This window comes from Ziziphus jujuba, chromosome 7, assembly GCF_031755915.1.
Source record: "Ziziphus jujuba cultivar Dongzao chromosome 7, ASM3175591v1".
Taxonomy (NCBI): domain Eukaryota; kingdom Viridiplantae; phylum Streptophyta; class Magnoliopsida; order Rosales; family Rhamnaceae; genus Ziziphus; species Ziziphus jujuba.
This window is the reverse complement of record NC_083385.1, coordinates 17,023,565-17,038,438: the sequence shown is the minus strand read 5'-3', so window position 1 is coordinate 17,038,438 and position 14,874 is coordinate 17,023,565. Positions and strand designations below refer to the sequence as shown.

Here is a 14,874-nt window from a genome sequence, read left to right as displayed (position 1 = left end):
TTAAATATTTTCACTGGTTATTTGATGCTGAAAGAAAATCAAATTGATTAAACAGGTAGATAACACAAAAAAAAAATATGTTTTGATTTTAGGTGACACAGAAGAAAGATTATGTGTCACCTATTATTTATAATTTTAAAAAAAAAATCTCCTACTTTATCTTGTTTAAATATTTTCACTTGTTATTTGATGCTGAAAGAAAATCAAATTTATTAAACAAAAAGATAAAAAAGAAAAAAAAAATTATCATTTGATTATAGGCGACGCATAATAAAGGTTATGCGTCGCCTATTACTTATAATTTAAAAAAAAAAAAAAAACTCTACTTTATCTTGTTTAAATATTTTCACTGGTTATTTGATGCTGAAAGAATATCCGATTGATTAAACAGAAAGATCACAAACCCAAAAAACAAATTATTTGCTCATAAGCGACTCATAAATATTTTAATGCGTCACTTGTTATTTGAAATGTCCTTCCCCAAATGTAATCTATTAGTTTACTTGGGTTCATATAAACTATCACTGATAGCCAAAAACATGAAAGTGCAACTCGTTGAACGTACTTACTTCGAGCAATTGGACTATGGGTCCTTGTTTTAGACCAATTTACAATTGTTATATCCTATCTCAAATTATGTCGTGAGATGTGTTTTTGTGTTTGTGTATACTCATATATGTGAATAATTGAAAAGAGCATTGATAGAACTGTTTTATATTTTTAGATTAATTGACTTGGTGTTCATTGGAATGCTATGTGGAAATATTTTTGGATGTAATTTTAAAAAAAGTAACTAAAATTAAAAAATAAATTTTAATTACTATTGGATAAGGCGACCCTTTTATATGTAAATGCGTCGCCTGTTTATCTCAATGAGTCGCTAGATCATCTACTTTTTTAAACGAAAAATTACAATTTTAGAATTATTGCCAAAAGTTTAAGAAGGAAATAAATAGTTCTTGAAGAAACTTATTTGTTTTAAAAGAATTAAAAAAAGGGCGTCTATGAAACTATTTATCCTTTAGCGACACAGTTTATCTGAATACGTCGCCTGTTTATCCAATTTCTTAAAATTTTTGGCGCGTTTTCAAAATTTACGCGGGATTTTGAATACCATTTCTTTTCACAAAATATGTGTTAGTACACTTCATAATAGGTGTTAGAATTGGAAGCAATCTAAAGGAGACTTGAAGAATGGGATATTTCGTGTTTAATTTTCCATTTGCTTGCGTTGATATCTAGAAGTTGGATTTCTCTGTGTCGCCCTCGTGGTTAGCTTGGATTCTTCTTTCTTCGTCTCCATCGTTTCGGTGAGTTTCTTTTCGCTTTATGATTGGCGGTGACATGTGGTGGATTGGGTTATTTTTTATTTATTTATTTATTTATTCATTATAACCGAAGGTTAGGTTCGCTAGGTTTTCTTAATCTTGTTTTTGTGGATAATTTGTTTGCGATGGGTTTTCTTAATTTTGCTTTTGTCGATAATTTGTTTGCGATGGGTTTTCTTAATCTTGCTTTTGTCGATAATTTGTTTTCGATGGGTTTTCTTAATCTTGCTTTTGTCGATAATTTTTTTTGTGATATTGTTTGATATTGTTTTGCTTAGATTGGTAGGGAAATGGATAAATCGTGGATAACAAAGGATAGAACCTCAAGCGATTTTGCTAAGGGGGTGAGTGAATTTTTGAAATTTAGCATGGAGAATGCCAATGATTGTAATGTCATACGGTGTCCTTGCATGCAATGCGGGAATATGAAAATCCATACTATTAAGGATATTAAAGGCCATATATATTGGAATGGGTTTGATGTCAACTATCGGAGATGGATTTGGCATGGTGAGTCATGTGCTGATGGTATTGGACCATCTTCTCATTTTGGGAATATTAATGTAGAATATAATGAAAATGATAGTAGTAGTAAGGAAGACGTGGCTTTCAATAGCTTAGACATGACCCGTGCTGCATTAGAAACTTTTGATAATGATCCTAATGAATTTGCTACCTTATTGGAGGATGCGGAGAAACCTTTGTACCTAGGTTGTACCAAATTTACCAAGTTGTCGGCCTTGGTTAAATTGTACAACTTAAACGTAAGATATGGATATTCTGATAAGAGCTTTGATGTACTGTTGCAATTGTTATCCGAGATGTTGCCAAATGACAACGTGTTGCCAACCTCCATGTACAATGTTAAGAAGACTTTGAGTGCTTTGGGAATGGAGTACATCAAGATTCATGCATGTCCTAAAAGTTGTATTCTGTTTAGGAAGGAATATGTGGACCTTAATGAATGTCCTAAATCTGGATCTGCTAGATGGAAAATTGATAAGAATGGAGTTGCTAGCAATATTCCAAATAAAGTTTTATGGTACTTTCCTATTATTCCGTGTTTTAAACGAATGTTTCGTAGTGTTGAAACGGCTAAGAATTTGACATGGCATGTCAATGGGAGAAAGGTTAAGACAGGGGAAATGCAACACCCTGTGGATTCTCCATCTTGGAAGTTGGTTGATCGTTTATGGACAAACTTTGCATCCGAAGATAGGAATTTGAGACTTGGGACCGCGGCCGATGGAGTTAACACATAATATGTTGAGTAGTATGTATAGTTGTTGGCCTGTGATGACTGTTGTGTATAATCTTCCTCCTTGGTTGTGTATGAAGCGGAAATTTATGATGTTAAGTCTTCTAATTTCTGGACCAAAGCAACCAGGAAATCAAATTGATGTATACATGGAGCCGTTAGTTGAAGACCTACAGCGGTTGTGGAATGAGGGTGTTACGGTCTTCGATGCTTACCGTCAAGAGAAATTCACTTTGAAGGCAGTGTTGCTATGGACAATAAATGATTTCCCAGCTTATGGTAACTTGTCCGGTCATGCGGTGAAGGGATATTATGCTTGTCCAATTTGCAGTGAAAATACTTTTGCTACAAGGCTAAAGCATGGAAAAAAAATGAGTTTTACCTGGCATAGAAGATTTCTTCCTCCAAATCATCACTATAGAAGGAAAAAGAAGGCTTTCAATGGATTTCAAGAATTTGGAGTGCCTCCAAAATCGTTGACTGGAGAAGAAATCTTAGATAAGCTTAATGCAATGAGATTTGATAACTCACACAAGAGGAAAAGGACTATTGATTCTGAAGAATGTTGGAAGAGGAAGTCCATTTTTTTTTGAATTGGAATATTGAAAATTTCTCCATGTGCGACATAATTTAGATGCCATGCATATTGAGAAAAATGTTTGTGAGAGCATATATGGTACATTGCTCAATATTCCTGGTAAGACGAAGGACGGAGTTAATGCTCGGTTAGATTTACAAGAAATGGGTTTGCGGAAAGACTTGGCCCCTAAGCTTCAAGGAAATCGAACTTTCCTACCACCGGCCTGCTATACATTATCAAAGCATGAGAAGAAATTGTTTTGTAAGTGTTTAGCGCACTTAAAGGTTCCAGATGGTTATTCTTCAAACTTTAGGAATCTTGTTTCAATGGAGGACTTAAAGATGGTAGGATTGAAATCTCATGATTGTCATACATTGATGCAACAACTCTTGCCTCTTGCAATTCGTGCAATCCTTCCTAAACATGTGAGACATGCAATTGCAAGACTTTGTTTTTTCTTCAATGCAATTTGCAAGAAGTCTATCATTGTTGCTGAATTGGAAAATATTCAAAATGATCTTGTCACAACTTTATGCCTTTTAGAGAAATTCTTTCCACCATCATTTTTTGATGTAATGGTTCATCTAACTGTACATTTGGTTCGAGAGGTAAGATTGTGTGGACTAATACATTTTAGGTGGATGTACCCGTTTGAGAGGTACATGAAAGTATTGAAAAGTTATGTTCGAAACAAAAATCGACCAGAAGGTTGTATTGCCAAGGGTTACATATGTGAAGAAGTGATTGAGTTTTGTAGTGAATTTCAGAGAGGATTAGATGCAGTTGGAAACCCAATTGGTAGATATCAAAAGTTAAATGATAAGGATGATGTTGGTGCCCCCATTAAAGGTGGAAAAAATCAATCAATTGATCAACAACTTTGGGAGCAAGTCCATAGATGTGTACTTTCGAATACACCAGAAGTGGAACCGTATGTCAGGTGCGTATATACATGTTAATGTATAAATTAGTTGATATTTTTAATATATATATATATATATATATCAACATGTATAATTTAGTTGATATTTTGAATATATTAATATGCATCAATAAGTTGATATGTTGGATATTTTTATTAATTGCAACAACTTTAATTTGTTGTAGTATTCATTTTGAAGTCTTGAAGTCAAGCAAAAAAAATCGAGGAAAAAAAGCAAAATGGTTTCAAGACGAACACAAACGTACATTTATGTACTGGTTACATGATAAGGTATGGGAAAGTTAAATATTCAATATATAATATCATTGTTTTAGCTTTAATTTTTCATATTTTTTTCAATTGACTAGATTGCATAAGAGCAAAGTCAACCTAATCACACAGTGTCTGAAACATTACGATGGTTAGCCCATGGTCCACAATGGGTGGTAACAAAACATGAAGGATATGTCATTAGAGGGGTTAGATTCAACACTATAAATATGGATAATAAGAGGGTCACCCAGAATAGTGGTGTCAAAGTTATTGCTAAAAGTGAACATTTTTCTAGTGCTAAGGATAATAACCCAATTTTAGCTGAGATGACATACTATGGGATCATAAGAGAGATTTGGGACGTCGATTACACTATGTTTCGAATTCCAATGTTCAAGTGTGATTGGGTTGACAGCATTGGTGTGAAAGTTGATGAGATGGGGTTTACATGTGTTAACTTTAGTAAAATTGGATATAAATCTGACCCATTCATCATGGCTTAACAAGTTCAACAAATATTTTATGTTGAAGATCAACTTGATTCGAGATGGTCTGTTGTTTTAACTCCACCACGACATTGTACTTTTGTTGAAGAAGAATTGGTTGAAGAAGATGTTTTTGGCGATACTACAATGGCTCACAATCCATTTGCCATACAATTGCCAAGTGTTGATGAAAATGATCATGAGGATGGTGGCTATGTTCGTAATGACTGTGAGGGGATATGGATAAACAATATCTTCTAAATAAATTGGTACGTATATTTATTAACTTATGCTTTAAGTAATATTTATTTATTCATTATGTGTTTTCCACTTTAATTAGGAGAAATGTGCCACGCCAAACCTTAAGAAGGTAAATATTCATTAAATTTTCATTTGCCAAATTACAAGTTAATTTATTAATGATTAAGTTTTTATTAATTTATTTTGCGTCAGTGTTAACAAATTTTTTTATTTTTCCATGTGCAGTATGAGGGTGTAATATCGTCAACACGAGGACATCAACTTCCATCTCAATGAGTATGCATATGTAAAAATATATCAATGAGATGATATTTAATTATATTGATTATTGTTTTGTTATGAACAAGTATTTATTTTAAATTTTTATATTCTAATTATTTTGGACGAAGCTAGTTTGGGTTTTTTTGGTATTATAATTAATTTTATATTTTAATAAATTTTTAAAAATTAAAAAATCTAAATCTAAAAAAATATAAAAGAAATGGCGGTTCATTAAGATAACTAAAAGTCGCCTAAAATATATAACGACATATAATAAGATCAATTTAGCGACTCATAAATATATTGCGACCCTAAACGAAAAAGTCGCTAACTAATTTTTAACGACTTTTCCGTAAAGAGTCGCTAAATCAATGTGTCGCTTTAAGATAATTGCTGCATATGTCGCTAAATGGGTAAATGAGTCGCTAAAAATTCATAAATATGCGACTCTTATAATTTGTAGCTAAAACACGAACGGTCGCTAATTTGGAGACACTAAAAAATCGTCGCTAAAAAAGTGATCCACAAAATTCGTCGCTAAAACATAATGCGTCGCTAAATAGGCGACAAAAAATGTGTCGCTAAAAATTCATGAGTCGCTAATTTAGATACACTAAAAAATAGTCGCTAAAAATATATGGTCGCTAAAAAAGAGACTCACATAATTCATCGCTAAAAAGTAATGCGTCGCTAAATAGGCAACAAAAAATGTGTCACTAAAAATGAATGAGTGGCTATTTTGGAAGAATTTGTAGCAACACAAACATTTAGCAATGTATTACGTTAGTGTCGCTAAACATTTTTAGCGACAATATTATAAAGCGTCGCTATTTCATGCGTCGCTATAAGTACATTAGTGTATGCGTCGCTAAAAATTAAATGTGCATCACTAAAAATTTTGGATAGGCGATTATTATGATACGTCGCCTGTTATCTTATATATTTCGCGACAGGATATTTGGCGACTCCGTCGAATGCGTCGCTGTTTATTTAGTGCGACACAGTACTTGTGTCGTGTATCAGCTCGATTCTAGTAGTGAATATCAATGCCAAACATTACAAGTACTTAATATAATATCATATATCAAGTAATTATCACCTACAAACAAAAATATAGTTCACAAGGAAAAAAAAAAAGAGGATATTTTGGGCTAATAAAATTAATTATTACTAAAATTTAATTATTGGTCAAATATATTTCCTAAGGAACCCTTAATGACTAATTTTTTTTTAGCCTTAATATCTAGACTTTTGATAAAGTAATTAAATTACTTATTTTATTAATATAATAATTTCATAAACTCAATTCAAAACCAGAATTTTGTGTTAGGAAAAAAAAAAAAAAAACCATTTTGTACTTTTCTTTTTATAGAGAGTATGGATAATCAACTCAGTATGCCAAATTATATATCACACTACAGGATTGAAAATGTTTTTATTTGTTATTATGCCTTTTATATTTGTTTCTAATTTTCTTAATATTGTTTTTTCCACAAAGTTCGGCTGATACTTTCTTGCAATTTAATTATAAAAATGGGTCAACTTTTAGAGACAACTTTTTTTATAGCTTTCACAGGGCATTAGCCTCTTTACGTCGCTATATCACCGCCAACAAATTTGTAAGCTGTTTTCCTTTAGGTTTACTATATTAATCTTTTTTCTTACATAAGCTTCCATTGATATATATATATATATATACATTTTATTTTATTTTATCTTTTTGAATAAAGCTTCCACTGATATTAAGTTAGCTCGTTTTTCACATATTATTTGCATAATACCATATTTTGACTAGACTTGACTCCTTTATCCAAAACAGAAGCACATTTTGATGACCTTTCCTAGCAACTTAACACAAAACTTGTATAATTATTTTCCACGAGGCATAACGTTTCTTTCACGTAAAAATATCAAAAATAATGTTGAAGTGAGCTTAGACAATTTTTTTCAACATTTATATCTACATAATAAGATTAATATGTGTCAAGAAAGATTGTTTAATAATTAATAAATCCTCTACACTTATACCATTAGATTAAGAGTTTGAGATATATGCTGATAGTAATTTATGGTATTAACTTTTAGGTTTTAAGATCAATAAAATTTACTTTAATTCATTCCTATGTCGGCAAAAATAAATGGAATTAATAAATGACTTTCCTAATCATATTGGATAGGTTTGAGATATATGCTGATAGTAATTTATGGTGTTAACTTTGAGGTTTTAAGATCACTAATTCATTCCTATGTCGGCAAAAATAAATGGAATTATTCAAAAAAACAAATCAAGTGAAATGACCTTCCTAATCATATTGGATGAGTTTGAGATATATGCTGATAGTAATTTATGGTGTTTAACTTTTAGATTTTGAGATCAATGAAATTTACTTATGAAATTTACTTTAATTCATTCCTATGTCGGTAGAAATAAATAGAATTATTCAAAAAAAACAAATGAAGTGAAATGACTTTCCTAATCAAATTGGATGAGTTTGAAATATATGCTTATAGTAATTTTTGGTGTTAACTCTTAGGTTTTAAGATCAATAAATTTTACTTTAATTCATTCCTATGTCGGCAAAAGTAAATGGAATTATCCAAAAAAACAAATAAAGTGACATGACGTTCCTAATCATATTGGATTTGATAGCCATATATATAGACCCTAACTAGTAAAATCATACTCTATTTTTTTTTTTTTTTTAAGAAAAGATTAAAAAAGTTATGGATTATTTATTTATTTTTTGGTTAATTATTGGATTATTTATGATTGGTTAAAAATAGGAAGGGTGTTGAATCCAAGCCCAACATTAGAGACCAAATCCCCCATAAAAATTCAACCAAAACGGTGGAACATTTTAAAAAAATAATAATAATAAAAATTCTTGAATCTAGGCGAATCCAGAGAATCTAAATTCCGAAAAGCCACTGCCACGTCGGCAATACCAGCACGAAAGGTAAAAGGGAACATGCAGTAATTCCAATAACAATTGAAGGATATTCCAGTCATTTAACACCATACGCAGACAAAAATTGGGAAAAATTATTTTTTGGAATATCAACGGGACCCCAAAATCGGCCAACGGTGGTTCCAACAGAGGCAAAGCCGCGTTCAATGCGCAAAGAACAAAAAAAAAGATCCCGCCCTTTTTTTTTATTTTTTCTTAATTCCTCGTATTTCTCTTTTGCTTTCCCATTTTCTCTGAATTTTCCTTCTGTTTTTTGTTTTTTTTTGTTTATATGAGAAAGAATTCGCAATTCTCTTCCTTCTCAGGGTTTTCTCTCTTCGTTTCCAACCCTGAATTCTCTCCAAATCTTCTCTCTCTCTCTCTCTCTCTCTCTCTCTCTCAATTCTCAATTCGCATCCTTTTCCGGATCCGATACACTTTTCTTTCAGGTTACGTTTCTGATTTTTTTGATTGATTGATTTGTCAGGGTTTTCGATTTGGTTTGTTATCGTTTTCGATTTTACGGATCTGAATTTACTTTTTTTTTTTTTTTTTGGATTCTGCGAAATTGAATCGGTGGATTACTGTTCTTGTTGATTGTGTATTTGACGGAAGCTTTGCGGTTGTGATTAAGGAATTTGATTGAACGGAAGAGATGCGCATTTTGATATTTTATGCTTTGTGTTTGTTTGATTTGTTTGGAGTTTGATTTGTTTTTTTGATTAATCGCTCCTTAATGTTTTGGAGCTTTTGGTTAGTTTTCTTGGTAATGTCGCATGCTATGACCATGAACTGCGTACCTGGATGGAGCTGAGGAAGTTTTCTTTTAAGGTCTTCTAAGGCATAATTTTTTTTCTGAATACATTTAAAATATTGGGTGTAATTTGGCTTGTGCATGCCCAGGATAGTCCATATCTGTGAAATATCACCTTTTTACTACCATTTATTTTAGTTATTTCCCTGTCACTTGTATTCCTTTTTATTTTTTTAATAATTACTGCTTGAGTTGTTTCCCTTTTCGTCGGCCTTCGTTTTAGTTTTAGTTAACAGTTAAGCGACTTGAGCTTCATCAATCATCTTTTGCTAATATTTGAATTCTAGTTAAATTCCCTTTTCTAATATTTGCAATTTTGTCAAAGGAACCAACGGTTTTCCTTTTTCCTGTCTAATATAGTGATATGTGCAATTTTTTATTATATTCCTCATTGATTGTTCGTCCTATATATAAATAATTTTTAAAAAAAATTATTCTAACAATTTTTTTTTTTTTTTTTTAATCAGGCTTTCTATGCATAATCTATATCATCAAGTTTGTCAGTTTGTAAACAACTGGTGTAGTTGGTGACAATTGATACAAAAAATGATTGACTTAAGCAATTCAGTTATAAAGTTGTTGATGAGCTCAGATGGTTATGGTCCATTTATTTTTGGATGGCTGGTCACTGGGTCTTTTGGGCTTGTAGCTATTGTGTATGCATTTCTTAAATGGCAGAGAAGGGCATCTCTCAATTGGGTTAAAGCAGCTGCAAGGGCAAAGAAAAAAGTTTGGAAGAAGTTAAAAGTTCCTCTTTCGCATCATGTGTGGATGGAAGATTTTACTTATGGTGAGCAGCCTTCCACGTGCTGTGTTTGCTTGACTTCACTGGTTTCCCTACAAAGCCTAGGGGCAAAAGATTTATCATGTACTCCTGTCCATCGTTGCTCTGTTTGTGGTGCAGCAGCTCATTTCTATTGTTCTCAGTTCGCTGTAAAGGATTGCAAATGTGTGGCTCAGGCCGGTTTTAGCCGCATTCGACACCATTGGTCAGAAAGATGGGATAATATGGATGATAATCCTGAGATGTCTGCTTTCTGCTTTTATTGTGATGAACCTTGTGGTGTTCCGTTTCTTGATGCTTCTCCTACTTGGCATTGCTTATGGTGTCAGCGCCTCATACATGTCAAATGTCAAACAAAAATGTCGAAAGATACTGGTGATGTTTGTGATTTGGGTCCTCTTAGGAGGGTTATTGTTTCTCCTCTTTGTGTAAAGGAAGTTGATGGCTGCAATGGAGGTGGAGTTGTAAGTTCTATCTCAGAGGAAGTTATAGCCTCTTCTGGTCAGTTTAGAAGAAGGCGCCATCGAAAATATGGAGATGGTTTCTCAATTAATGCTAAGTTGCAGAATGCCTCAGCTACCAGTGCACCAGAGGAATTTGCGCTCAATGGTGTTTCTGGTTTGAAGAGATCCCGTAGTGAGAGGAATTTTGACTTCTTAAAGAAGGATGGTAGAGCACATGGTGTAAAGGGCACTCGTAACGGGTTAATGCAGAGGAAGGGTGGAACTGCCAGTTTTGGACAGGTAAAGAGATATACATTGGTTGATTTACCTCAGGATGCTAGACCTCTTTTAGTCTTTATAAACACCAGGAGTGGAGGTCAGCATGGATCTTCTCTTCGGAGGAGGCTGAACATGCTATTGAATCCTGTGCAGGTAATGTTTGAACTCTCTTGCATCTAGTCACTGTGAATGATTATACTGCAAAAATGATGTGGTGGAAGAACAAACTTGACACTAGAATTTCTAACTCTTGATGTCAATGACATTGTGCTGTAGTTGGGTTGGCCTGGGATGTACACTTCCTTTGTCAGCTATAATTATTTACTCAGACTTTTGCAATATATTTATGACCATTTATGGATCACTGGATATGTTTATAACTCGACTTTTCAATGTTTTGGTCATGCTCTGTTAATCACCATTTTTTATGCATAGGTTTTGAGTTGCAGACTACTAAGACTTTCAATGCCCCCATTTGAGTAATTAGGGTCTTTAACCATTGGTTGTATTAGACCCCTATTTGCTTTAACTCTCCACTGCGTACTCCCTTCCATATTTTGAGATCCCACAAAGTCATATACACTGTTTGAATTAGTGAAAAAGGAAAGTACAGTTTGATGAAATTAACTTCATTAGTTGATCATAAGCTTGTAATTTGTCTATACATGTTTAGTTTTTGCTAGAATAAATTGATAGATTAAATTTTCTGAAGTTCTTGTTAAAAGCTTCACATGAATTAGTTTTTCCCTTTCTTAACATATTGATGTTTGCAGTGTGACTAATACCGATGTTGAATATTTGTTTATGGTTCTGGGATATTTGTTTGAGATTTACTATCAACAATTGCAGGTTTTCGAGCTGAGTGCCTCCATGGGACCCGAGGTTGGGTTGGAGCTGTTTAGGAATGTATATTACTTCAGAGTTTTAGTCTGTGGTGGAGATGGCACTGTTGCATGGGTCCTTGATGCAATTGAAAGGCTTAAATTTGAATCACCTCCCCCTGTTGCTATTCTTCCCCTTGGCACGGGAAATGATTTGTCAAGGGTGCTGCAATGGGGAAGAGGCTTCTCTATGATTGATGGACAGGATGGCTTGACCACATTATTGCATGATATAAATAATGCTGCAGTTACGATGGTAGATCGCTGGAAAGTAGATATTAAAGGAGAAAATTTTGAAGGTGATCCAAGTAAAGTACAATCCAAGTTCATGATGAACTATTTAGGTATCTATCTGAGGTTGATATTTCTAACTTTTTTTTTCTTTTTTTTTTTTGGGGGAAAAATCTTTCTAACTCCTAATAATGTTTAATAGGTATTGGTTGTGATGCAAAGGTTGCATATGAATTTCATATGACTCGGGAAATAAATCCAGAGAAGTTTAGTAGTCAGGTAGTTATCCTTCTTCATGATATTGTATCATTGTCAAATAATCATTGGTTCAATTATAGTTTTAATATTTTATTTTATTTTATTTTATTTTTTTATCTCATTTATTACTTGTTTGGTTAGTTTCTTATTGTATTTTGTTTTATTTGCCTTTATAAAACTACATTTGATGAATTCTCAGTTCAAGTTTTTACGAATTTTTTTTAAATAACTAAAAGAGAGGTATTTATACTTCATTGTGTTTTCGTTGGAACGGGCCATGAATCAGGTTTCTTGCCTTGAGGCTTGATCCAATAGATGATGGTTACTAATGATAACAGGTTGATTGAACTTTCTTGTCAGGTTTCTTGGTCGCAACCCTGGAAACTATGACAATAATGGTGATGTAAAATGAAATGTTGTTTAGAGAATTTATTTCTCGTGCTAGTTGCTACAAAACCTTCAACACAGAATTTCTTCTGGTCATTTAAAAAAAAAAAAAAAAATCTAAAATAATGAAGCAGTTCAGAAGTTTTTTGGTTCTATCTTATGTCATTTAAAAATCACTAACTAATATCTTTGGAACAGTTTTTAAATAAATTGAGATATGCCAAAGAAGGTGCAAGAGATATAATGGACAGAACTTGTGCTGACTTACCGTGGCAAGTTTGGCTTGAAGTTGATGGGAAAGATGTTGATATTCCAAAGGTTATCATTAATCGTAATATATTTTCTACTATTATTGTTGTTTAGTTGTTTACTTTCATTTTAGAAGTTGCTTTCATTTTGTTTTTTTCTTTTTTTTTCTGATTTTTATGTTTCTTTTGTTACCTAGGATTCTGAGGGTTTAATCGTGCTCAACATTGGCAGCTACATGGGTGGGGTAAATCTTTGGCAAAATGAATTCGAGCATGATGATAATTTTAGTTTGCAGTCAATGCATGATAAAGTTCTTGAAGTTGTATGCGTATGTGGAGCCTGGCACCTTGGAAAGCTTCAGGTATTTGAAAACTTTATTTTACGCATTTATTTATAATTTAATTGAGAATGTCCTGGTTGTTAGGTCTAGAAGTGCCACCTCTAACTGCAAGACCATGAAGATGGCAATATGTTTTTCATCTTTGGAAATTTTTAATTTAAGAAATGGATTAAGTTAGTCCTGAAAGTATCTGTTGATTATCTTTGCTCTTTTTTAGGGTACAAATTTCCATCCAATTTTACTTAATAGGTCTGATCAATGATTCCACAATACTGTTTCTGTTACTATACAGGTTGGACTATCACAAGCTAGGAGGCTAGCCCAAGGAAAAGTGATAAGAATACATGCTTCGAGTCCTTTCCCAGTTCAAATAGATGGAGAGCCATTTATACAACAACCAGGTTGCTTAGAGATAACACATCATGGGCAGGTAAATTTGTTCTCTGACACCGATTTACTTTAAACCAAATGAAAATTGTAGGGTACGCCGATAATGGAAATTGAAACGAAGTTGCTATTGGTATGTTTTTTTTAGGCGTTCATGTTAAGGAGGGCTTCGGAGGAGCCTAGAGGTCATGCAGCTGCAATTATGACCGATGTCTTAGTAGATGCCGAGTGCAAAGGCATCATCAATGCGTCTCAAAAAAATACGCTTTTGCAGCAGATAGCTGTCCAGTTATCTTGACCCCCACTGATACACCTTGCCTGTCTCTTTAAGCTGACACTTAAAATCAGTAACACAATTCTTTTTCTTTTGTCCCACTTTCTAGGCTAACATTAACTTGTCCCATGCACTTTTTTTTTTTTTGTTTTTTTTTTTTTGTTTTTTTTTTTTTTTTGGTTTTCTCTTAGATGCTTCTTATGTAGGAGCAGTTTTTTTCTCAAAACCACAGGAAACGAGTGTACCATGAGAGCTGTTTACATATATAGGAGAGATTGTAAAAATATGAAATGAGAAGTATAAATACCAAATGTTTTTGTCCAATAGAAATCCTATCATATAGTTCATACCTCATTTCTCTATGCCATTTTGTCGGTAATTGTTTGTATTTTGTTCTTTTTTCTGCGGGTGTGTTTGAGTGGATGCATCAATTCCGGTGTGAGATCTAACAATGTTATAAAAGATGTATATATAAGATATGGTTTTCATCCTTGTATCTGTGTATGGCAAAATCGTTCCTGATTTAGTAATTTTCTTTTTCTTGTTGGTTTGGATTAACAATTTAGTTTAATTTTGAATTGATTAAGCAAGTGCTTAATTTTTAAGTACCAATTGAAATATTAACGGTTAAGCATACCATTGAAATTTGGATTAATTGCAGTGTGCTGTATACTCGATTTTCAGAATTTTGTGTTTTGGACCCTCCGTCAGTTGTTTAAAGCAGTGATTTTGAAAATTTGTGGGTTTAAGTCATCTATTTTAAAAATTGAGAGCCTAAATTGAAAAATATAAAAATCAAGGATATTAAATTGCAACTATCCTTTGAAATTTTTCTGGATGAGTAGTTTGTATCTCATTTTCTAATTTTTCTTTTTTTTATTTATTTATCTTTTTTTGTCTGCTTTCCTTTCTTGTGGAGTAGATTTTGATGAATGAAATTGATTGGTTTTGTTTTTTTCTTGCGAATCCTCACAATGTTAAAACTATATAAATGTACATCGTATTTCTCTTATCTGGAATATTCAGGCTCGACAATGCCTATGCTATCCGTACGTGGAAGAATTGTACTAGATGAGAGAAAATCATATATATTTATATATGTGTGTGTATATATATATATATACAGAGAGAGAGAGAGAGATGCTTAATCAGATTAACTTATGTTTCAGATATTCTTTATTAATTTTTGGATCACTAGAAAAAATTAGGAAAATTGAATATTGTAGAGTAC

General features: G+C 32.7%; 1 protein-coding gene across 1 annotated transcript; it reads left to right on the top strand.

Annotated features, from left to right (window-relative positions):
- The first annotated feature begins 8,443 nt into the window (after positions 1-8,443).
- On the top strand, positions 8,444-14,141 carry LOC107425369 (diacylglycerol kinase 2). The gene is made up of 8 exons (XM_048479569.2): positions 8,444-8,765; positions 9,598-10,789; positions 11,486-11,861; positions 11,951-12,027; positions 12,592-12,711; positions 12,839-13,003; positions 13,275-13,412; positions 13,518-14,141. The coding sequence occupies exons 2-8, from the start codon at positions 9,677-9,679 to the stop codon at positions 13,665-13,667; spliced, it is 2,139 nt and encodes a 712-aa protein (XP_048335526.1). The 5' UTR covers positions 8,444-8,765; positions 9,598-9,676; the 3' UTR covers positions 13,668-14,141.
- Positions 14,142-14,874: the final 733 nt, after the last annotated feature.

What these genes read in the sequence shown, in the direction of transcription:
- LOC107425369 (XM_048479569.2), top strand. Translation starts at nt 9,677, where the DNA reads ATGATTGACTTAAGCAATTCAGTTATAAAGTTGTTGATGAGCTCAGAT. An exon ending in AAGATGTTGATATTCCAAAG is followed by an intron (nt 12,712 to 12,838) that starts GTTATCATTAAT and finishes TTTGTTACCTAG; the next exon opens with GATTCTGAGGGTTTAATCGT. An exon ending in GGCACCTTGGAAAGCTTCAG is followed by an intron (nt 13,004 to 13,274) that starts GTATTTGAAAAC and finishes GTTACTATACAG; the next exon opens with GTTGGACTATCACAAGCTAG.